This window comes from Ursus arctos, unplaced genomic scaffold (genome assembly GCF_023065955.2).
Source record: "Ursus arctos isolate Adak ecotype North America unplaced genomic scaffold, UrsArc2.0 scaffold_16, whole genome shotgun sequence".
In the NCBI taxonomy this organism is placed as follows: Eukaryota; Metazoa; Chordata; class Mammalia; order Carnivora; family Ursidae; genus Ursus; species Ursus arctos.
In genome coordinates this window covers 28,276,245-28,300,523 of record NW_026622830.1, presented here as the reverse complement: position 1 = coordinate 28,300,523, position 24,279 = coordinate 28,276,245, and the positions used below count along the sequence as shown (strand labels likewise).

The 24,279-nt window shown below is 43.8% G+C and overlaps 1 protein-coding gene across 1 annotated transcript in view; it reads right to left on the bottom strand.

Moving 5' to 3' along the window:
- TMC2 (transmembrane channel like 2) overlaps positions 1 to 24,279 on the bottom strand; it is a 64,013-nt gene that overhangs the window by 11,456 nt on the left and 28,278 nt on the right. The window contains exons 7-15 of the mRNA XM_026502897.4: positions 21,869 to 21,967; positions 18,369 to 18,511; positions 16,538 to 16,685; positions 13,333 to 13,521; positions 10,587 to 10,766; positions 9,007 to 9,156; positions 6,837 to 6,965; positions 3,985 to 4,052; positions 2,920 to 3,159 (exon numbers count right to left, since the gene is read on the bottom strand). Coding sequence (XP_026358682.3) covers positions 2,920 to 3,159; positions 3,985 to 4,052; positions 6,837 to 6,965; positions 9,007 to 9,156; positions 10,587 to 10,766; positions 13,333 to 13,521; positions 16,538 to 16,685; positions 18,369 to 18,511; positions 21,869 to 21,967 — 1,346 coding nt within the window. The remainder of the gene's footprint in view (positions 1 to 2,919; positions 3,160 to 3,984; positions 4,053 to 6,836; positions 6,966 to 9,006; positions 9,157 to 10,586; positions 10,767 to 13,332; positions 13,522 to 16,537; positions 16,686 to 18,368; positions 18,512 to 21,868; positions 21,968 to 24,279) is intronic.

Sequence of the window (24,279 nt, the reverse complement as noted above, 5' to 3'; positions counted from 1 at the left end):
AGAAGCCGAGGATTCTGACTTGCCCCACTGCACAGCAGTTCAATGGCTTAGCAGTAGTTAAGTTTTATGGGAATGTTTCTTCTACGGTAGGAGATGTGTTGTCGCGTCTGGTACAATGATGGATCCAGGTAGCAAAGGTGGCATTCTGAGCAGTAAAATTGATATTTGATGACAGAGAACAGTAACTCTGAAGCCCTGTTATGTGAGATATTATCACCGCCTTCCCCCCAAGAACTCCATTCTTTTCATTGGTAGACCTCTATTACAAAAAATTGTACTCTATTGTTATCATATCTCGAATTTTGTCAATAATAAAAACTTTGTGGCCATTTGTTTCTCTAATTATATAAGTATTTACATAATATTCTTGATTTTTTCTCCTGATTCCCAAAGCTGAAAATATTTACCATCAGGCTATTGCCGGAAAAAGGTAGCTGAGCCCTGGTGTAGATAATGTTTCCAACTTCATAGCCTTGTTGGAAGTACCAGCTACCCCCAGCTTGGGCAGGGCTCAGCTTCACAAACTCGTGTATATGCCTTACCGTGGAAATTAGCACCCTCCTTTAAGTACTTTGCAAAGCATACACTAAATCCTCATAACAACACTATGACAGAGGCACTACAAATATTCCCATGTTGTAGGCAATTAACTTGTGGCGTAGGGAGTTAAATAACTTCTCGAGATGACCCAGCTGACAAAGGACCGAGCTGACTCCAGCTAGAGTCTATGCTCTGAGTCAGGGGGAGAATTTTTTTCTGGAAAGAGCTGATAATAAAGATGTTAGGCTTTGGGAACCAGATGGTCTCTGCTGGAACAACTCCATTGTGCTGTTGTAGTGAGAAAGCAGCCACAGATTAGATTATATGTAAGCAAATGGGTGTGTGGCTGTGCTCCAATTAAACTTTGTTTATGAAAACTCTACGTTATGCAATGTTGCCCATCTCATCCAGTTCCGTTGTCGGTCTGGATCTGGTTGAAACCCTGTTTCTCCCTGTAAAAGTGAATTTTTGCGATGTGAAGGGTCTAGTTTGAGCACTGACCATAAACCAGGTGTTCTATTCTGGACACTGGGTATAAAGCAGTGAGAAAGGAACCAAAAATCACACCCTCAAGGAGCTTATGTCCTGGTGAAGGAGACAGACAACAAACACGATAAATAAACAAAACGCCTGGCATGCTAGATGTTGATAAGGAGATGTAATAAGCAGAAACACTAAGAAATCTGTGTGTGTGTGTGTGTGTGTGTGTGTGTGTGTGTGTGTATGTGACATTTTAGTTAGGTTCTCCAGGGAAGGTCTCGCTGAGAAGGTGACCTCTGAGAAAACACCTGAAGCAAGTTAGAGAGAGAACAGCTGTAAAAATATCTGAGGAATGAACTTCTAGCTGTTGGTGAGTTTTGATCAGAACGGTGACAGGAAGGCAGTGGCAGCCATGTTTCCTTCTGAGTTCCGTTTTCAGGTTCCTTTCCCTGCTCTCTGGCTGTTGGCTGTCAGGGCCTCTCAGGGTAGCAAATGAAGCCAGGGCGGGGCAGATGGTGAGGGCCAGGCATGGCTCAGGCCTGCTCATGGGCCTCCTCTCTGGGGGCAGGTAGGCAGCCCGAGCAAAGGGGCACCGGCATTTGCACCCAGAGCTCAGCCCTCCAAACCCTGCTTAGGAAGAAGTCAAGAGAGGCTTTAACCATTTCTATCATGTGGCTCTCCCTTCAGCCTGGCATCCCAGGCCTTCTACAGCTCAGTACATTCTTCTTCTGTAGATTTAGGCGACCCCCACCCCAGTTCCTTCCATCTAAAGCCCCGTGCAGCCAGACCTCATTGCCACGAGCACTCCACTAGCGTCTCTGAACACCACAGCACGTGGGGGGGGCACCGACCACAGGGCTTTATCTAGGTAAGTCCCTCCTAAATGGGAAAGTACCAGATCAGCGTTTCCCCGTGTGTTGATCCACGATGGTAGGCACAGAGCCAGGACTAGAGTGAGCTGGGTGAGGCCCTGGGAGCTACTCACTCGTAGGGTTGTGAGGGCACAGAGTCAGTGCTTCACCAGCCTCACCCTGCTCCCGGCCCTGGATGCGTGTTACAATAAAGGGAGAGTCTGTGGTCAAGGAGGATGGAAACGCTGGCTTGCACACATTATCTTATTGCCCGATTCTTCTGATCCATTAATAAAGAGTGCGCCTCGAGCATTTCTAAGTGAGAAGGTGGCGGATACAAGCGGCAGCATGCTCCAAACTGCCTGAGCCACAGAACTCCTTCTTACAGAGTAGAGAGGTGGCTTTGTTTCCAGAGGGTCTCACGCTTGGGAAAGAGAGCAGCAGATGCATATTATTCCTCAGTGTACCTCCTCCTTACACCATTATTGATTTCTTTATACGATGCCCAGTCTCCTGAACTAGTCTGACTTATACCCTGAACCCACAGTGCTGACAAATGCTCTGCAGAGCATGGGACCCAGTCAAGAGTCTCAGTCACTACTTCCCATGTGATTGGCACTGACAAATGTATGGTTATTTCATCTTCAGAATATCCCCCCCGTTACCCATCCCATGCTAAGGTAATCCAGGGCACTAGGTTATCCACATGTTAAAAGATCAGAGCTGCGCTGTCCAATATGGTAGCCATCAGCCGTGTGTGCTTATTTAAATTAAAATGAATTATAATGAGATAAAGAAATTCAGCTTCTCGGTCCTCATTGCAAGTGCTTAAGAGCCACACGTGGCTGGTGGCTATCATAGGGCATCATGCAGCGATAGAACATTTCCATTCTTGCAGAAAATGCCATTGAAGGGCTCTGACGATGTGCCCAGAGCTCCACGGCCTTTTGCAGGCTGATGTGACACTAAAAGAGGACTTCTGAGCCAGTGCTCTCTGAACAGACCGCCCTGGGAGAGGAGCTGCTCCCACGCAACCAAGACTGTGCACCTGAATGGCCCGCAATCAAAGGAGGGCGGGAGGGACATGATGGTGTAGGCCACCGGCAGGAGGCTGAGGAAGAGCACCAGAAGCAGGAGGCCCATGTAGAAGTTGTTGGATCGGGAGGCTTTGAACACGCGTTCGTGGGGGACGTTGCTGCTCATCACTGCCCAGCACTGGAAGTACATGGAGGTCAGCAGACGCAGCACGTTGATGCCTACTAGACCCGGAGCGTAGAAGGAGCCCATCCTGGAAGGGCAGAAACCACACACCTGGTTGGCCCCACAGCAGGAGAGGCCAGAGAAGGGTGACAGGAGGAAATGGGATCGATGGGTTAGGAGCATGAGGCCTAGCTGCTTTCCCTGCAGGTCCCAAGGGCAGGGGTCTCCCATTTAAGCAGGACATCTATCACCAAGCCATAGCCACCCATTCCTTGGGAGAGGGAGGCCTCCAAGCACCACTGGCTTGGGTTCTGGCTAGGATTTAACCACCACTTCACCACGAGGCACCTAGCAAATTATTTGGCCCCCCGTCTGTTTCTCCATGGTCCCCCTAAAACAGCATTAATGCTCAGAAAAGTATCGGAAGTTCTTAAAGGAAGAGAATTAGAAGCTGGGTTGCAGCAAGCCCTCGGCCTCTTAAAAGACTTTGGCTGAAATTACACAGCCTTAGTTTCTAACCCCCGCCTCAAGGGAGCCCCTTGACTCCTTTCCTCCTCCACTCCTTCCTATTTTCTCCCTCCTTCCTCTTTCTTTCCTTTCCTCCTCTGCTTCTCCTCCTTCTCCCTTTTTCCTCCCCTTTCCTTCCCTCTCTACTTCTTCCTTTTTCTCCTTCCCCCTTCTATCTTCTTCCATCCCTCTCCTTCCCTCTCCGTCCGTGGCAGCACATGGGTGGGCGAGATACGGTCCTGGTTCTCATCTATCTTGCCCTCTGTTTGTCATCCGAAAGGAGGCAGTTCAGAGAGGCCTGAGGATTGGGGCAACCTCTTCCCCCAGCTAGCTGGAGGCCAAGCCTGGGATTCCAGTTTTCTGACTCCCCCGAGGAGGCGGTCCCCAGACAAAATGCATAGCTCACCAGATCATTCCTTGGTTGAAGATCAAACCGAGTACATTTCCACTAATATCAAACTCAGCGTACGAGGGCTGCAGGGGGAGGCAGACAGAGAGAAAGAAAGTTGTTAGGCGTCAGCCAGCCCCCATTACCAGCCAACTGGCTGAGCCAGGGCCACTCCCAAAGAGCTTGCTCTGGTGACCTGAGAGGAGCCTCGGATTCACAGTTCTGCTTCTTTCACACATTTCCCATTTTTCAAGAAAAGTTTTGAAATTCTTAAAGTTGGAAGTTTTTCCAATGACTTTTTCCATTAAAAAAGTGAGAGTTTTTACCGTTTAGGACCTGCAGGCCGACAGTGTGTTCTTGGGAGGACCCTGGCCCCTAAGAGAACATTTTAGCAATGCTCTAAGCAGAAATTTACCTTAAAATTATAATCAAGGAATAAACCTAATGGATAACCAAATGCAAACAATTAAATGAGGAGTCAAAAGATAGTTTTAAAAGGAAACAAAAGAACTAAGCCACTTCTCCACTTGTCTTTTCTCCTTCTCATCTTCCTCTAGTCTGAGAGCAGTTCGTGGAAAGGAAAGACCCCAGCCAGATTCATGTTTTCAGGCGGACTCTGATTTTCAGAATTTTGGAGACTTGTCAATTGTTTGAAAGAATGCAGAGTGTGTGAGCGCTGGGGAATCAGGGCTCCTTATGCAGCATTTGTCCTCCAGAAATGGAGGTCAAGGGTGACAGGGCTGAGGAGGAGGAAGAAGTTAGGATAGAGAGAAAGGAGGGTCAGGCATGGATCAAAGGAGGAAATGTGCACATTCCAAATATGTGGGGGTTACGCCTTGGGAATTTAAAATTTGACATTTAAAAATATTTTTAAAAAACTTCTCATCTGCTGGGTTTTGTGTCCTGGTTAGAAAAATTGTCCTTACCCCAAGATTATAGCTTTATATATGCTTTCTTTTAGAATTTATGATTTCATTTTTCAATATTTAAAACTTTGATTTACCTACAATTTACATATTTTGGTGAAATGAGTGAGAGATTTAGTCCCCCCCCCCCCCCCCCCCCCGCCATGGTAAACCAGTTGTCTCCACCCTTTGTTATATAATACTTCCTTTCCCACTGGGTTAAGAGACTGCCTTTTCTTTTCTTTTCTTTTTTTTTTTTTTTTAAAGATTTTATTTATTTATTTGACAGAGAGAGACAGCCAGCGAGAGAGGGAACACAAGCAGGGGGAGTGGGAGAGGAAGAAGCAGGCTCATAGCGGAGGAGCCTGATGTGGGGCTCGATCCTATAACGCCGGGATCACGCCCTGAGCTGAAGGCAGACGCTTAACCCGCTGTGCCACCCAGGCACCCCTTGAGAGAGACTGCCTTTTCTTAAACTAAATTTCCGCATAGATTATTTCATATAGATTGTATTTCTGGATTTTCTATTCTGTTCCATTGATAATTTTGGTTATTCCCTGGTGCCAGTTTTGACTAGTATAGCTTCATAATATGTTTTAATATAATGGTAGGTCTAGTCCCTTTCATTTTGCTGTCTTAAAATTTTTCCTGGCTATTTCCACATGTTTATTTTTAGAATGAACTTTAGTATTATTTGGGGATCTTGTTGAACTTATAAATTAACTTGAGGGCAATGCCATCTTAGCAGTCTCCTGTTGTCCTATTAAAGATGGCATCCTCTCTGAGCATGAGGTTCGTTCACCCTTGTTCTCAGACGAGATTATGACGGTTTCCTCACCGTGAGGAGGAGGTGAGTAAGCTTGTGTAAAATTATGGCTGGTGACTAAAAGAAAAAAAATGACAGAAACCTCTACTGGAGCCCTTACCTAGGCCAGGTACCCTACGGCAGGCCACGCTGAAGATGACATAGGTAAACAAGATATGGAGCTCAGTTAAAGGGGAGTGCTCCCCAACCTCCCAACAACAGTGACTAACAGGGTCAGTGAGTGAGGTGTTGTGGAAGAGACACACACAGGACAGATGAGGCCAGACATTCTGCCATATCACGGAAGGCCACCACAGGGAGGAAATGACACACATTTAGAATGTGCAGTTTCCCAGGTTGTGGGAGGGGGGAGTAGAGTATCCCAGGTGGAGGGAATGAGTCCAAAGAGGTTTCTCAAAGCATAATCCAGAAGACAGCACCAATGGCTACTGTGTTCTTGGTTGGTTCCAAGGCTTCCTAAAACATTCACGTCCCCATCCGCCCTCTCCCACTCCAGGATTTCATTAAAGCCTCAAAAATTAAGAACTACCATTTCCAGGGCACCTGGGTGGCTCAGTGGGTTAAGCGTCTGCCTTCGACTTGGGTCATGATCCCAGAATCCTGGGATCGAGCCTGGAGTCAGGCCCCCTGCTCAGCGGGGGGGTCTGCTTCTCTCTCTCCCCACCCTTCTTGCTCGGTCTTGTGGTCTCTCCCTCTCTCAGATAAATAAGTAAAATCTTAAAAAAAAAAAAGAACTACCATTTTGCCTTATCCACTTCCATTACCGATCCTATCACTTGCTCAGTGTGGACTCCAAAGGATGGGGGTCTTGTCTTCCCTAATGAAAGCTGATGCCACTTTGGCATTTCTCTACTACCGTCTGCTCAGCACCGAAGTATGTGATCTACCTTTCCCAAGGCCAAATGCCTTCATTTCCCAGATAGGAAGGTCACGTTGTTAATTATATGGGGAAAAAAATGGAGTTTCCTTTAGGAAGGCAAATCTGACACTTAAAGGAAATACAGATGAAATGCTTCATTACTTTGCAGAGCAGAGACTGGCATCAATTATCCAAACAAATGCCCAGGAATACATCTGACTATATCAGATAAGATGGTTGAGACGCCTCTCTGCGGGATGTTCCTGAAACCGTGACCTACAAATCCAGCCTCCAGGTCCCAGCACCAGCAGTAGTTCATGAACCGGACAAAACAAGCCCGCAGGAAGTCCCCCAGCAGGATGGTGATGTATGTTACCAGCATGTCAGACACCGTCAGCCTCATGAATTCCTGCAAGGCGGAGCACAGGAAAAGGGCATGGTCAGGGTCAAACCTTGCCCACTTCTCCCAGTTGACTGCAGTCACGCACCGTCTTCCCCACCCACCTGAGTCTTCTCCGTGACCTGCTGGCTCTTGGTGGCAGAGAGATGGTGCAGAAAAAGGACACCAGGCTTTGGAAAATGCTTATTTTTCGGTCCCAGCTCTACAAGTTACCGATCATATTGCTTTTGGAATAATCTCTGAGCCTCTCAAAGCTGATAATGATATCAACCTTGCAGCGTTATTGGGAAGCTTAGTGATTATGCATGCAAATTGCCTGGCACATTGGCAATGCCCAGTTTATGGTAGTTATCAGCACGAATGCACAGAGAGAGGATCTGAAGGCTCCCTCCTTGCTTTCTCCATCTCTTCTGAAATGTAACTGCCTCCAGCTAAGACTGAATCTGACCATCATCCCTGGGGACAAGAGCCAGCATTCTTCATCTCCTGCTAATTGGATTTTTGGCTTGTTATACAGAGATAATAATGCAGGTTTTTTCATGAGGCATATAGTGGAAGAGCCAAAAGCCAAGTTTTTCTCTGCTTTATAGAGTGTATATAATTTATTAATTTAAAAAAATGGAGAAGATCTACCAGGCATCATCACAACCTTAAAGACATCTATCTAATAGCCCTGGAGTTCCTAGGGGGCACAGGGTCTGCTTTATTCATTTTTGTATTTCAAGATGATTAATGAATGTTTGCTGGATGAACGGCTGATGAGTTTTCAGGATTATTCCTCAATAAGAATTCAAGTTAATGCTCCTAAGTAACAGACAAATCAACATGTATCAGGTCTCTACTTTTGTGCAAGGTGATGCTCTGGGGCCTGGGGTGGAGGTGGTGGAGGAGACAGGTGAGCAGGACATAACAGCTCAAACCCATCACTACTGACAAGTTCAGAAAGAGACAAGCTTTAATCAGTGTTGGAAACAGTGATGAACATTCAGGGAGGAGAGCAAGAGAGACATCTTCCAAGGGTGTGAGACAGGAAATGAGAAATTCTATTGCAGAATATTCTGAAGGAACCATGTAGATAATGAATTCTCTCTTGCCTTCTAAGGAGGGTGGGTTTTATTGACTTGAAGACTCTTTCTCTGTTATACCCAGTGATGGCTTTAGAAATGCAGGAGCTAGGGAAGCTGGATTGCTTTGTACATTAATGAGGAGGAGCATTTAAAGAGTATAGGGGGATCTGGACTGGAGGAGACAAGAAATGGTGAGTCTGAGCCCTCCATGGAGGAATTGGGGAGTAAAGGCCCTTGGGACCCCGTGGGATGGACACTCTGCCGCAGGAAAATATCTGCCGGTGGATTTACAGGCAGTGTTTGATGGACTGTGTGATTAATCCCTTCCTTCATTGTACTTCACCATCCTCAGTTAAAAACACTGCTGTCTGATGCTCTATGTGATTGGGTTCTTCAGGGAACCCATGAAGAAGTAACAAATTCTGCATCCCAGTGTGGCAGCATATGAAAGAAAACCCCGTGTAGGAGATGGAGTTGAGGATGAGAGGGTGGGTGATCCTCGTGTTACCTGTGAATACTTTAAGTTTCTGCCTAGGAAGACAAAGAACATTAGCCTTTGAAGTCCATATTGTGCAAGCTAAAGGAATGGTGGTGACATTACATAAAGAGAAGTGGTAGTTGTCAGTTTTTGAGACTAATGAAAACCACTAATTCTCTTTACAAAAATGCACAGATGCATATATGCACACAAATCCTGCATCCAATTTTTAGGAGTATTTGCTCCTTATTTTGAGGTGGAGAACCTCAGGCTTTCAGTGAGATCTGCAGTGAGACTCTAAATGAATCCAAGTGGTATTAGACTGATAGATGGAGCATGTAGAAAAATATGTGAGATGCTGAAAAAAATGGGAAAGAGAAAAGGTAGAAGTTTCCTAAGAAATACTGGCATGACATTTTGGTAGCTTAAAAATAGAAACATCACAAAAGAAATAACAAAGAACGGAGAACAGGGATCACTTTTGCAGGAGAGCATAAGTACTCACAATGCCCACAGCTGTCTCCCAGCAAGAACCCCGGGGCACATCTGCAGGGTGCAGGGGTGGCCGGGGGACACTCTCGTTCCAACCCGAGGAGTTGTAATAGTTAAACAGAGTCCAGTGCGTGATGTTCTTTATTGTCTCTTCATTAGAAAGCTAGAATGGAAGATGGAGATGTGGGTTCAACTGTTTCCATGGAAACAACAATTAAAGCCAGAATATGCCACCACTCTACACCTAGCCCCTGCCTTAACCCTCAGCAGTTTCTACGGAAATGCCCTCCCCATCCTTTCAGTCTATACAAGGAGAAGGGGGGCATTTGGCTGAAGTCCTTGGGTCTTTTCCATGAAGTTCTTTTCTAAGTTATTATCTGTTTGTCCATCCATCCAGTCATTCATTCTTCGAGAATAAGGTTTTTCAGGGTCTATTCTGGGCATGTAAGGTAGTGTTGACATAAGAGTGAAAAAAGAGAGGCAGGCTTCCTTCAGAAAGTTCACAGTCTAATAGGTGACAGAGATATAGGCAATTATAGAATAGAGTGATAAGATCTATGGGAAATATTCTCTGAGGACCAAGGAAATCCACATCAGACCATGGGGCCACAGAGAATTCCTGGAGGCAATGACATCTGAGACAAAACCTCTGGGAGGATTAGTCAATGAGTCAAACATAGGGAGAAGGGTGGGGAGATAGGCAAGAGAAAATTCTGTCCCATGGAAGAAATGTGAGGCTCAGGAGAGTGGAACAGTTCACTGGGGTAGGAGGAAAGCCAGAGATGAAGGTGGAGGGGTAGGCGAGGACCAGGTCCAGTTACTTCCATGTTTAGAATATTCCAATAGTTTTCTGTTAAACTCAGGTAAAAGTTCATGCAGCTCAATAATGAGGAGGAAGGGGTGAGGAAGAGGGCCATCGTTATCTGACCCTTCCTTTAGGTTCATTTTCCCCTTCCTCCCTCCACTCCATTCTTTGCCATCCTGCAGTTCCTTGTTTGCACCAGCTGTTCCCTCTGGTTTTTCCAATGTCTGGTAAGACTCTCCAGGTTGGGGAGGGGGATCTGGAGTCCCTCCTATGGACTGCCATGCTTTCCTGGGCTTGTCCCCACTGAAGCACATGCCACAGCATGCTATACTGAATGTGTCTGTCTCCCAGCCTAGATATGAATACCCTTGGAACAGGACTGCGTCTTGTTCCAACATAGTGGGTGCTCCATAACCATCTAGTGAGCTGTGATGGAAGGTTGTGTCAACCATGACATGTCATGTCAATGGACACTTATTTGGTTGGTAAACATTTATGGCAGCTATGATGCAATATAGGAAAGACTGCAGATAAAATATGAAGGGTACCAAATGACATGTATATGATATAAAAAAAAGACTTCCTAAGAAAAAGACAGTAAAAACCTGCAGCAAAATATTAACAATGGTTGTCTTTGGGTCATAAGATTCTGGGGATATCTTTTCTTCATTTTACTTTTCTCAACTTCCCAAAATTTCTTTAGTTAATAAGAATTGTGCATAAGGAAATTATAGTTGAAAAAGGAAATTTGGTGGGCACCAGGGATTGGGGGAGTTTGTGGTCTTTACCTTGAGGTGAACATCATCCATCAGGGCCAAGAGAAACGTGTAGAGGTTCCCCAGGAAGAGTGCAAAGATGCGTCCCAGCTGCCACTTCAGTCCAATGCGTGGGTGATAATTCTCCAGGGCGGCGATGGTTTCAAACAAAGGGGGACAAAACATTCCAAGCAGGGACATCACAATTTCTACCTAGGAAATCAGGAAAGCCTGGATTACTTGTGTCATCAATATCACTTGCTTGGCCACCATCTCTGTACTCCCCAGGGCCGTGCATCTCCATCTCCTTCTTGCCCCCTCCTCTGCGTCTGGAGATGTCTCCACAATTTGCTGTGTGACTTGGCTAAGGCGCCAACATGCCTGGAGCAGTCAGCATATATCCCACACATCATAACTACTCTGTGACTGGTTGCCATCATGATTGTTGCTATTAGTATTGATACAAATAGCAAACTTTCTTTGGGAAATAAATGAGCTAACATATGGAACAGTGCTTTGTGTTCTGTAAAAGTCATGAGCTGGGCAGGAGTCACTGTGGTAGCTCTTATCTCAGGAGCATGGAAGACAAGAAGCTGAGATCACAGAAGGGAACTAACAGCAGAGGGATGTGGTTAAGAGTATGGCATCTGGAGTCAGTTCTCTGGGTTTGAACCCCAACTCTATCACTTGCTGGCTTTGTAACTTAGGAAAAGTTACATAACTTCTCTGAGTTTCTTGTTTCTTCACATGTAAAGTAGGAATGATAGTTCTTGTTGTGAGAGTCAGAAGAGATCGTGAACATAAGTCTACCAGCCCAGAGCCTGGTAAGCACTTAATTTTGGCTCCAATTTTGGGAGAATCCTGACTTAATAACTGAACCTGACCTTGGTAGAATATTTTTCTTTTTTCAGCGAAAACTCCTCATCTAGTGGAGAGTAAATCCTTGAACTGCTGACCAAGGTGCAGGTGGGTCAATTCTTCTGGGCTAGTTCTGACTCCCTTATACTCTATCACACTGACTGTTGGCTTGGCTTCTCAGCACCCTCACACCTGTTCATGCAGTGCTTCCCACCTGGAGAGCCATCACTGCACTATATCCACCACCGCCCTTCTTCACATGTTTGTTTAATGCATAGCCTAATTCCTGCCTTTGCCACAAAATCCCCCTGCCTCTCCAGCTCACCTAGAACTCTCCACCTGCCACATCTCTGTAACCCAAAACATCTCAGTTGATCACTATTCCTGCCCACTGCTGTTTGTCCGTTCATTTATTCTTGTCAAGTCTTCTTCCGAAGGAAACTGCAATCCACTTAAGGGCAGAATCCATCCTAGGCATCTTTTGTATCTCCCTTATAGCTTAGTGACCCAATGTTTTAGATAAGTTAATTGTAAATAGCATGTAGCTTTAAAAAATTCATTCTGATTATTATTGCCTTTATTTTTAAAAAGATTTTATTTATTTACTAGAGAGAGAGAGTGAGGGAAAGAGAGAGCACAGAGGGAGAGGGAGAAGGAGATCCCCGCTGAGTGGGGACCCCGACTCAGGGCTCGATCCCAGGACCCTGGGATCACGACCTGAGCTGAAGGCAGACACTTAACTGACTGAGCTACACAGGCCCCCCTGTTATTGCTCTTAAACTGCAGCTTTAATCCATTTACATTTATTGTAATCACTGACCTTAATTCTATCTGATTTTATGCTTTACATTTGTCCTACCAGTTGCACATTTCTTTTTCTATCTTTTTTTGCTTAGTGGGAAGAGATAGATTCTTTCTTATTATTTAATTTATTTAGCTCATGATTCTGTGGGTCAGTATTTTTTCTCTGGGCTTAGGTAGGTGGTTCTTTTGCTGGCCTCATGTGGATTCATTCATGTATCTATGGTCAGCTGTGGTTGATGGCTTCATTCACATGTCTGGTAGTTGACTGGCTATCACGTAGAGTGATGAGATAACTGGGCCATGTGTCTCTCCTCATTCAACAGGCTAGCCTGGAACTGTTCACAAGGTGGAGGTTTCAGGGTTTCCAAGAGGGCAAGTTCCAATACACAAGCATTTTTCAAGTCTGCTTATATCATGGTTGCTATTGTCTCACAGCTAAAGCAACTCAAATGGCCAAGCCTAGCTGGATTCCAAGGGTAGGGAAACAGATTCAACCTCTTCATGAGAGGAGCTAGAAAATCATATTGCAAAGAAATATAGGAATATAAGAAGGGGAGGAACTTGTAGCCATTTTGCCAACTACTAAAGATGTTAAATTCCCAAAAGAAATTTATGGATTCAATATAAACACAATGAAACTTTAATGAGTTTTATTGTGGATCTTGATGAGAGAACTCACTCTACTAGATATCAAGACATACTTTAAAGCCATAGTTTATCAGTGTACTTTTTAGTGCAGGAACAGAGAAATAAACCCATGGAATAGAATAGAGAGCCCAGAATCACACCCACACATTAACAGATACTTGATTTATGATGTATGGCACTGTATAGCTGTGAAGAAAGGATCACCTTTTTAATAGTTGGTGCTAAGATAACTTACTATTCAGTTGACTGACATGTTAATTATAATCCAGCTTTAACAACCTATAAAAGCCTAATAAGAGGTGACTCTTCGTTCAAACGTTCATGCTACTTAACTGGAAAGGGATATAATTTCACTTTTAAAAACATGTCCTGTAATCTAGATTTCAATAATTCAGCTGAATTGCATAGGAACCAGTGTAATTTCCACGTTTGCCCTCAGTATTCATTTCTACAGAGATGCCCTTTTTACCTCATTTCTTTCATACCAGCTGACATTCTGCATTTTGGAGAATTCCTGGGATCGCTTCACCACAAAGTAAATGAGGTACCCACTTCCACACAAACAGCAGATGATGAGAAAGTTGGCCAGGACCCGGAGAAATCTTGTCAGATGGATATTTTCTTCTTTGTTACTCTCTTGTTCATCCACTATTGATTCCTTAATGTGTGGAAATAAGATGTGAACAATGATAGGCCAGGAACCGACAGGATCCATCATTGTTGGGTTCCTGAGATGACTACTTACTATATTTTCATAAATGAAATAATGCAGAGGAGGTGGTGCTGAGCACTGTTGCCCTATGGGGAATTATTTTCTTTTTTTCTTTTTCTTTTTTTTTTTTTAAAGATTTATTCATCTATTTTTAGAGAGAGAGAATGAGCACACAAGTGGGGGGAGGGGCTGAGGGAGAGGGAGAGAGAGAATCTCAAGCAGACTCCGCACTTAGCACAGAGCCCCACGTGGGACCCAATGAGAGGCCCGATCCCATGACCCCAAGATCATGACCTGAGCCAAAATCAAGAGTCTGATGCTCAACCAACTGAGCCGTTCAGGCACCCTAAGAATAATTTTCTTTAAGAAGATACATCTTGTTGTTATTGCCATTTTGGTACATGTGCTAACAAAAGCTTAGATTTATTGAATACCTACCGTATGCCAGATGTGGTGCTAAACGTTTGCTTTGCATCATCCCTCCTTATCCCAATAACAAACCAATGGAGTAGTTTCTATTATCATCCGTGCCACCGATCCTATGGCGCAGAGAGATCTCAGCAACAGTCTGACTGGGATTGTTTTAAAACTATAGATCAAATAGATTAAAATGAAATGTTAACAATACTGAGTCTTCTAATCTGGGGGCCAGCAAACATTTTCTATTAAGAGCCATATAGTAGGGGTGCCTGGGTGGCTCAGTCAGTTGAGCGTCAGACTCCTGATTTCGGCTTGGGTCATGATCTCAGGGCTGTGAGATCAAGCCCAGAGTAGGGCTCCAGGTTCAATGCGGAGTCTGCTTGTCCCTCTCCCTCCCCCAACTTGTACTCTCTCTCTCAAATAAATAGATAACATCTTTTCTTTAAAAAAAAGAGCCATATAATAGTTTTGGCTTTGCAAGCCATGTTGTCTCTTTCACAACTACTCAGCTATGCCATAGTACGTGAAAGCAACCACTGACAATATGGAAATAAATAGGCATGGCTTTGTTTCAGTAAAATCTTATTTCCAAAAATAAGCAGCAGACTGGATTTGCCCCTGGGCCATAATTTGTTGATCCCTGTCTAATCTATGAACATGGTATTTCTCCATTTATTTATGGTTTCTTAATTTCTTTCAGAAATGCCTTGTATTTTTTGGTGTAGCAGTCTTGTATATTTGTTGTTGTTAACTCTATTCTTAAGAATTTTATATAATTTATGTAATTTTATTGTAAATGGGATTAAATTATTTTCTAATTCTTTGCTGTTGTATATAAAAATACAATAGTCTCATATATTTTTATAAAAATATAAAATTTTTATAAAAAATTTATAAAAATACAGTAGTCTCATATATAGGTATATATGTCTATATATGTATATATGTCTATATACATGTATATATGTCTCATGTATATATGTATATATATGTGTACAGACACACACACACACACATATATAGTTGTTGCTTTTTTTTTTTCAAGTAGGCTCCATGTCCAGCATGGAGCCCAATGCAGGGCTTGAACTCATTACCCTGAGATCAAGACCTGAGCCAAGATCAAGAGTCAGATACTTAACTGACTGAGACACCCAGGCACTCCTAGATTTTTTATTATAAACTTTGCATCCTGTATCAGTCACTCTCTATGAAGACAGAAATAGTATGTGGCGGACCCAAGACAGTAAATGAGGTCTCCTGATTACCAAAGTACTTGGAAGGAGACTTTTCTAATTAATGAACAGTTACTGTATTCAGGTTCAGGTTTAAGTAATTTATCAAGCAGTTAATATACATTAGCTCATGCAGTTTTCACATGTGCCCTGTTATATAAGGTTATTATCTCTGGTTTTAATAGACTCAGAGAAAAAGCCTTCACCTTGCCAGATGTTCAAAGTGCTTCATAGGCATTGACCTTCTTTGTCTCTCTTGGGTAGGCCTGGAGGAAGAGGCAAAACCCCCATTGACCCTCTCCTGCCCTTGGATGCTCCACTGGTGGCCCCCCATTGCTGGGAGAAGGAGAGGGAGGAGAGCCCAGTCAACTCCCTGCGCTACCCACTGCCAAGGACTGTGGGCTCATGAAACCCATGCAGTGAGCTGCTGAGCCCAAGTTCTGCCCCTGGTGGATGTACCTGCCATTTGCAGGCATTGGTGAGGGGGTAGCTGCCAGGAAGGGCCAGATGAGAGGAAAGGAAAGAAGACAAGACAATTAAGCATGTTGTAAATCTGACCTTTGGCAGGTCCTGGGGGAAAGAAAGTCTCACTGATCAGACACGAGAAATACTGAACTATCAAAAACTCTGAATGGTTTTTACAGACATGGAGGAAAAAAATAAGATGTGCCACGCTTCAGCATAATAGCTTCTGCCTTCTTTCGTTTACCCTTAGGTTTGCTTTTATTTTATAAAATAAATAGAGATGTGTAGGTCACTTCACACATCTTTGGTGAAGAAATTAATGAGATGATTAAGTATGGAGTTGCTGTGCATTTAATTGACTCCCCCCACCCACCCAAACCAGGGTTCTCAACTCTTTCTGGGGTTTCTAATCACTCAGGGAGCTTTTAAAGAATTCAATGCCAATAATCTCCCAGCCCCTGACCAATTATACCAGAATCTCTGGGGATTTGGGCCCAAAAGATTTTTAAAGTTGCTTAGGTGATTCAAACATGCATCAAAGGTTGAGAACGGCAGCCCCAAATGAGTCCTTCCAGTTTCTCTGGCAGGAAAGAATTCCACGAGGAAACAGTCAGGACCAGGTCCCAGCATCCATGATTCTCCGCCATATTAGGAAACAGATGGTGAGTACCAGTCATGAGCATTCTTTCTTGAAGGCTTGAGAACTAGGCTCATGCCTCTGGTAAAGCTCATACCACAAATTACTTGGGGATCTTATCTACCATGCCCCAACTAGGTGAAGTCTCCTAATGAGCGGAGGGACCCAAAGTTCCCCCAGGAAGTGGGAACTGCCCTGGGGCGCCTACCTTGAAGCTGGTGGTGATGGAGGCATATTTGTTGTCGGCCGTCTCTGAATTCCCAATCAGGTAATCCCAGCTGGTGAACATCTTGAAGCTGAATGTGAAGTTAGCGCTCTCCCCGTCGCTCGCACTGCCCTGGCTATTGCTGGCCATCCTGCAGGGCACATACCACTGCGGTTAGCCCAAGGGAACCTTGGTGTCAGCTGGTCTGGGGCACAGGTAGCAGACATCCAATGAGGGGAAAGAGCCAAGATGATTGGAATTGAACTAATGGTAGCCAGGTTGCCTTCCCCCCAGATTCAGAGTCCAGAGCAAGCACACATGGTATCATCCGGACAAAGAACCACTTAACCATGTTTTCTACCCTGACGTTTGATTGCCTGTGGCTTGACTCGTCTGCCAGTGGTGTTTGAGAACCCTTTATGGGGACTCTATTCTCAAACAAGAATATCCCCTTCTAATTCATCTATTTTCTTGAACAGAACGGATATTTATTTTCTGATATAAAACCCAAAAAGCGCTGAGGCAGTTCTTACTGCCACCAGTGACCTGTACATCCTTCTCTTAAGCACATTTGCTTGAAAGTCCCTTGGACCTGCCTCATTACTCACCCATTTTATCCTACCTATCCTCATCCTCGCTGTGGGAATCAGAATTCCAAGCAGGTCCTCTATCCGATACAACGTGTGTATGGAAGAGGGTGTGGCTCTCTATCTTACGTGTCGGCTTTTGGGATTTGCTATTCCGTGGGTTTAGTTGACTTAGTTTTTGATTCATCCGGGAAACCTTCTGTATCTCTATACTTATCTGGGACAATAACAGGGAACATTGTAACAACATGAGGGCTAAGAATAAAAGCAAGCCTATCTCCCCTGATAGATCTGGCTGGGCAGTCCCCCATCACCTAGTGGTCACTATTATGTGCTGGGCAGTCGCTGGTGAATAGCAGCATTTCCCCGAGATGATGTGACAGAAAGCCATGCTAAGCCCGCACGCTGCCTTTTGGAGTTTCTAACCCCTGCTCTACTCCTCTCCTGCACACACAGTGACCTGTGCTCTTCCGGGGGGCATGACCTCATGCAGCCCTGCTGAAGGGTGGGCGGGCCCTGGTAGTCAGGCTGTGCTCCCTGCCCTGCACCAGCCTTTGCTGACGGGGGTCCCCTGGCTTAGAAGAAGGCAATTCATGGGCCAAAGTTTTTCTTCAGAGAAGATAAATTAAGAGGCACAGACATATTAAAAGGCCACTTCCGACCACAGAGACAGGTAGCGTTGGAGCCAGAGAGGACACCACGGTTAATCACACCACATATGTTCCTTTGCATTTTTTATTGATATCTTTATAAGTGCTGAGCTCAGTACTCACACACAAGCTAGAGTTACAGAGGAGCAGAAGAGTATTTTCTGAGGAAGCTGAGCTCTGGGGAAAGCAAAAAACACTTCTCCAGCCATACCCTACCAGGTACATGCTCTCTCCAAAGCCACACTGGCTTTTTGACAGGTTTGGAACTCACTAGGATATTTGCTGCCTCAGGGCCTTTGCACCTGCTCTTCCTTTGGGTAAACATGCTGTGCCCCAGACTTTCAGTGTGACTGGCAATTCTCAGCATCATGTAAAGATGTTTCTATCCCATTTCCCAAAACTGCCTGTATCATCCTGTTTATGTCTTTTATATCACATATGACAATCCATATCTGCTTTACATGTTTCCTCGTTTTCTCTCTAAATCCCCACAGGGATTTAGAGGTAAGGTAAGGAGGCACAGACTGGCCATGGGAGTGAGTGGGCTGTTTGTGTGAAGAAAACGAAAAATCCTGTAAAAGAGATGGTCATACTTACGATCTAATGACAATCATCAAGCTATAGCCAAACACGCTGACCCCCACCATAAAGTACGCCATGGGCAGCCTGTACCTCAGCCAACCGATCATCCTCTGGTTGTTGTAGTAGCCGTAGAAGAGAGCAGAATACTTGATGTAACCCTGTGGGACAGGTCCAAATGCTCTGGGTCTGTAAGCCTAATGCAGAAGGTCATCAAACACGTTCATTCTACTGGGGATTTCTTTCTCAAGGGTTTAATGGGAGTCTTAGGGGAGAAAGGAAGAGTTCTGGATGTCCTTGTTCTTCCTTTAACTTCCCCCAGTTGCTCCAGAATCTGTCTATGTCTTTGTGTCTCTCCTTCATTCTCTTTATTCTCCATTATACAAAATACATACAGATACAGAACAGGGAGGAGAGGGTTGCTGATATTCCGGATACAATTAGGGATAAGGCTGTGTGTGTGTGTGTGTGTGTGTGTGTGTGTGTGCGCGCGCGTGCACATGCACAAAGATCTCCAAATTCTTTCCCCTTTGCATTTCCAGGGTCTTCATGTAACATTCTGGAAGTAGGCAGGAGTCTGTGGGCTTTCCACAAAATTTACAAAGAAAACAATACGTTTACAAGGCTCACAGTCTAATCTGAACCTCAAGTTTTGTTTCATTTTGGTTTTAGGTATAATTGGATTTAGGTATAATCAGTATACTTTTCAGGTGTAATATTAGCTTAGAATTTTAGCATTTCTTTTACATATTTGCTGAAGGTAAAACAGGATTATTCTGGCCTCACACAGATATGTAGTTGGAAAGGGGAGGCAAATCTTAATAGTCTTTTCATATACTTAAGGCTGCTTCTTCTTTGATATGATACCTAAACTCAATAAATAAATAGTCATCTCTTAAATGTTAGTTGTAATGTGGAATCTGAATCACATAATAAATGTCTCTTAAATGTTAGTTGTTATGTGGAATCTGAATCACATAATAAATTTTTCATACCTTGTTACATTAAAATCCATTGCACTCCCCAAAATACTGAGTAACTGAAAAGAGATAAATACTAACTTTGCAGTAGAGAATTCTGGCAGATGCTACTTAACACAAGTGGTCACTGTCAACGTTGCCAGTCATAACACATATCGACATAATGTAACTCCAATATGCCACCCTGAGAAGGGCACATTACCTCTGCGGCAGCCTTCCCAATAATGTATGATCTCACTACAATCACGAGAGAACATCAGATAAACCCAAATTGAGGGACATTCTCCAAAACAACTGATCAGTGCTCCTTTAAAGTGTCAAGGGCACTGAAAGACAGAGAATTTTCATAGATTTGGAGGAGACAAAGGAGACAGGACAAATACAATGAGATTTTGAGTTGGGTCGTGGAATAGAAAAGGAATATTAGTGAAAACATTGGTGCAATCCAAATAAATACTACACTTTAGTTAATAATATTAACCAAGGTTAATTTCTTTGTTTTGATAGTTGTTCTATGGGTATATCAGATGTCGTCAGAAAGTGAAGCTGGATGAAGGGTATATGGGAACTCTGTACAATTTTTTGGGGGGAGATCTCTGTACTATTTACTCAACTCCTCTGTAAGTCTAAAATTATCTCAAGATTTAAAGTTTTTAAAGCTTAATTGCTTGATCTTGTACTATCAAGATGTGGGATCTTTTACCCACACATAATTCTGTAAGATCACATATTGGTCAAGTGGAAAATAATGGTTCCCTGAGTTATAAAAATCTGCCAAATGTTGAGGCACTTCTTATACAATATTTAAAAAATCGTAGTTGTTAATATCTTCATTGAGCTCATCAGAAACGCATTTAGCCATTGAGAAACTGCCACTGTCATGGTGATGGATATAAGTTTTCCAAAGATTTAATTTTAGCTTGAAAAATAAAAATTTAGGGACGCCTGGCTGGCTCATTTGGTGGAGCACATGACTCTTGATCTCTCTGGGTCATGAGTTCAAGCCCTACATTGGGTAGAGACTACTTTAAAAAAACAAAAACAAAACCAGGGGCGTCTGGCTGTCTCAGTTGGTGGGGCACACAACCCTTGGTCTTGGGGTTGTGAGTTTGAGCCCCATGCTGGGTGCAGAGATTACTTAAAAAAACACACACACATTAAAAAAAAAAAAAGAAAAAGAAAATTTTACCACTAGTAACAACAACAATAACAGCAACAACAACAAACCAGAGGATTATTGTTGAATAAATTTGGTTTGTTTTGGGCAGATAGGATGTTTCCATAGGGGTCCTTAAGCGAAATAAAGAATAAAGGAAATCCTTAGTAGTAGTACACAGTAGTAGTATATAATACTTAGTAGTATAGAAGTGTAGTAGTTATTTGGAACACCGTTATTCCAAATGACTTGGAAAAATACTCCAACTCACTTCCACACATACCTGAGAAGTATGAACCTGACCTGAACTTGAACCTGACAATGAGCATGAAGGATGGCAGTAGCAATGACCTGTTGCCTGAACCATCACAGCCAGGCCTCCCAACCTCACGAACTCCTTGGAGCTGCAGACCAAGCCCCACCAAGGCATGGGAGTGAGGAGACTCAAAAGAAAGGAAGGGTGTTCCAGGCCGTGTCCTGAGCAAAAGCAGGGGGGCACTGGTATGTGATACATTCAGAGACTTCCCCCAAACTTGATAAATATTGGAACATAAAGTATGAGGTCAGAGATAGAAATGGAGCTGGAGAGGGAGGGATCAGCCAGGTGGTGGGCAGTTCTTTCTTAAACCTGACTTAAAACACTGGATTTTATTCCATCTGTGAATGGGAAAAAATGAATCTCCAAGGTAGGGAAGCGACGGGGTCAGGTCTGCATTTCAGAAAGATCACTCTGGCAACAGAGGGAATGGAAATTTTTAGGGGCCAACTCAAAGCAGGAAGCAGAGTTAGAAGATTCTGACATGGCCCCAGTATGGTTGGGACATTATTCAAGGAAGAAGCAAGAGGGATGGAGAAAGGGGGCTGAATCAAGATAGAGTTGGTGGTTGATTAGCTGTGTGTGTGTATGTGGTGGGGGTGGGGGTGGGGGTGTGGTAGTGAAGAAGAGGGAAAAGTGTAGGATGACTTTCAGGTTTCACACTTGAATGATTGGGTGAATGGTGGTACCAATAAAGGAGATGGGAAAAAGCAATGTGGGTTTGGCTGGAAGGATGTGGAATTTGAGGAGCAGATAGGATATTCAGTTGAGGCTTGGGAACGGCTGAGCTGGCTAGAGCCCTGGAGTCTTCATGTGGGTATGGGGAAAGAAAGCCATCCTGTAGGATCACTTACGTGGATCTGGCAGAGAGAGGGGAGCAGTATGTGGCTGCAGAAAGGACCGATGAAGGGGACTGGTTGGCTAGCTCATTTTGCATAGTGGGGGATCTCATTTGAGTTAAGCACAAATTTTCCAACGACTAAATGCAATACTTCTCATTTATCCATGCAAACTTTAGGCCTTACAATCACATAACAGAAGTGCATTGGCATGTTGGTGATGGTACCTCAAAATCCCAAAGCACAGAAAAATCCATGGCTTTCTCTTCCTCAGCCCGAGGCACTGTCTTTCTGGGAATACTCCCATAGGGCACGCCCATGAGTACCTTGTGTAGGGACAGAACAACAGGATGATGCGTGGAGAAAATACAAACACATGGAGACATGCATATAACTGGGTTAAACATTTCCCTTCTCAGAGCAGGACACACCTACTTTCTTCTTTAGATAACATTCATCACTTTCCTGGTTTTATTTTTTTTTAAAGGTTTTATTTATTTATTCATTCAACAGAAATAGAGACAGCCAGCGAGAGAGGGAACACAAGCAGGGGGAGTGGAAGAGGAAGAAGCAGGCTCATAGCAGAGGAGCCTGATGTGGGGCTCGATCCCATAACGCCGGGATCACACCCTGAGCCGAAGGCAGACGCTTAACCGTTGTGCCACCCAGGCGCCCCACTTTCCTGGTTTTAGAACTACCACATATTCGTGGTAGAAAATGTGAAAAAGTACAGAAGAACATTAAAAAAAATTCCCTATCACTGGCGTGCCTCTGTGGCTCAGTCAGTTAAGCACCTGACTGTTGGCTTTGGCTCAGGTCGTGATCTCAGGGCCCTGATCTCAGGGTCATGAGATGGAGGCCTGAATCCAGCTTTGCACTCATCACTGAGTCTGCTTGAGATTCTCTCTCCTTCTCCCTCTGCCCCTCCTACCTGTGCTCCCTCTCTCTCTCAAATCAATAAATAATAAATAAATGTTTTAAAAAATTCCCTATCACCTCCATATCCCAAAGATAATGACTGTTAGATATTCATATATTTCCTTACGGTTGTTTCTGAGTTTTATATATATTTTAGTCTGGTTATTTAGCTTAATATTTTATGTCCAATTCTCTATGGCATATTACAAAATACGCATGTCAAAATAAAATGACTTCAAAATATTTAATCCCACGTATCTACCATAAATTTACTTAACAAATCACCTGTTGTTGGATATTAGAATATTGCTAGCTCTTCCCATGTACATCGTTCTGTTATTAATACCCTAATATATATGTCTGTATTTGCATCCTTAATTCTAAAAAAATCAGAATTGTATGAAGTTTACATACTGATTTAGGAAGGACTGACTTTTTTTTTTTTTTTTATGATATTAAGTTTTCCCTTCCAAGAATGTATCCTCCTGGGGCGCCTGGGTGGCACAGCGGTTAAGCGCCTGCCTTCGGCTCAGGGCGTGATCCCGGCGTTCTGGGATCGAGCCCCACATCAGGCTCCTCCACTATGAGCCTGCTTCTTCCTCTCCCACTCCCCCTGCTTGTGCTCCCTCTCTCGCTGGCTGTCTCTATCTCTGTCAAATAAATAAATAAATAAAATCTTAAAAAAAAAAAAAAGAATGTATCCTCCTGTGTATTCAGTCGTATTTTGGTCCTGTAATGCTTGACGGTGTTCCTCACAGAAATCTTCTAATTTGTCAGATTTCCCTTGGAAAAGATCCCAGGCCAACACTCTGGAGACCTGGACTCTCATTCACTACAAACTTACTCTGTGACTTTGCACAAGTTGCTTATTCCTTTTTTGTGTCTCAATTACTCATCTCTAGGTAGAGATGCACCTACATCTGTAATAAGATTATATCTGGGAGAATAGTGAGGAATAGTATTTAAATGCAGGGTTGTTGTTTTTTTTTTTTTAAATAAATTACGATGCAATGCATTGTATCTCTCTTTTTTTTTAAGGGTAAAGAAAAAAAACCCCTGAGATGTTAATTTTCTACTGATCTTAAAGTAAAACAAAAGCTAGAAAAATGTAGGGTCCACTTCTTAATTTAGAAACACAAATATTTTGAGCACCCCTCCTGTTTGTTTGCTGGATTGGCCTAGGGGACTGGAGGTGCCCCTCCTCACCCATGGGGCACAGGGGTCACCTGAGACCCTGGGTGGGCACAGGCTGCATGGCTGAGCAGGTGACCTCTCTGGGGAAGGACTGGCATCAGCCTTGCAGGAAGTGTGAGAAATGTGGAAAGACGCTGATGTCAGGGGCCATGCTGAGCATGGTTAAGCCCTACTGTAATCATCCCTGCTATGCCGCCATGTTTGGGCCCACATGCGTCGGGTGGGGTGGAGCTGAGAGTCACACGTTCAAGAAAACCCAGGTCATGGAAACTATCCCCGGCTCCCCTTCCAGGCTGATTCCAGGCCGTATCCCCAGGCACCCAGGGCTCCCCTCTAGACCCCATGCCCTCAGTGAAACTGAACACTTCGAAAACAGAAAAAAAAAAAAAAAAAAAAAAAAAAAAAAAAGAACACAAGTATTTTGGTTCCATTCTTTGCCCTGAACTATCTGGGTGATGGACGGGAGTAGAGAATTTAAAATGAATGATTCTTTGTAAAACGGAGAATATTTGATTAATATAAATGA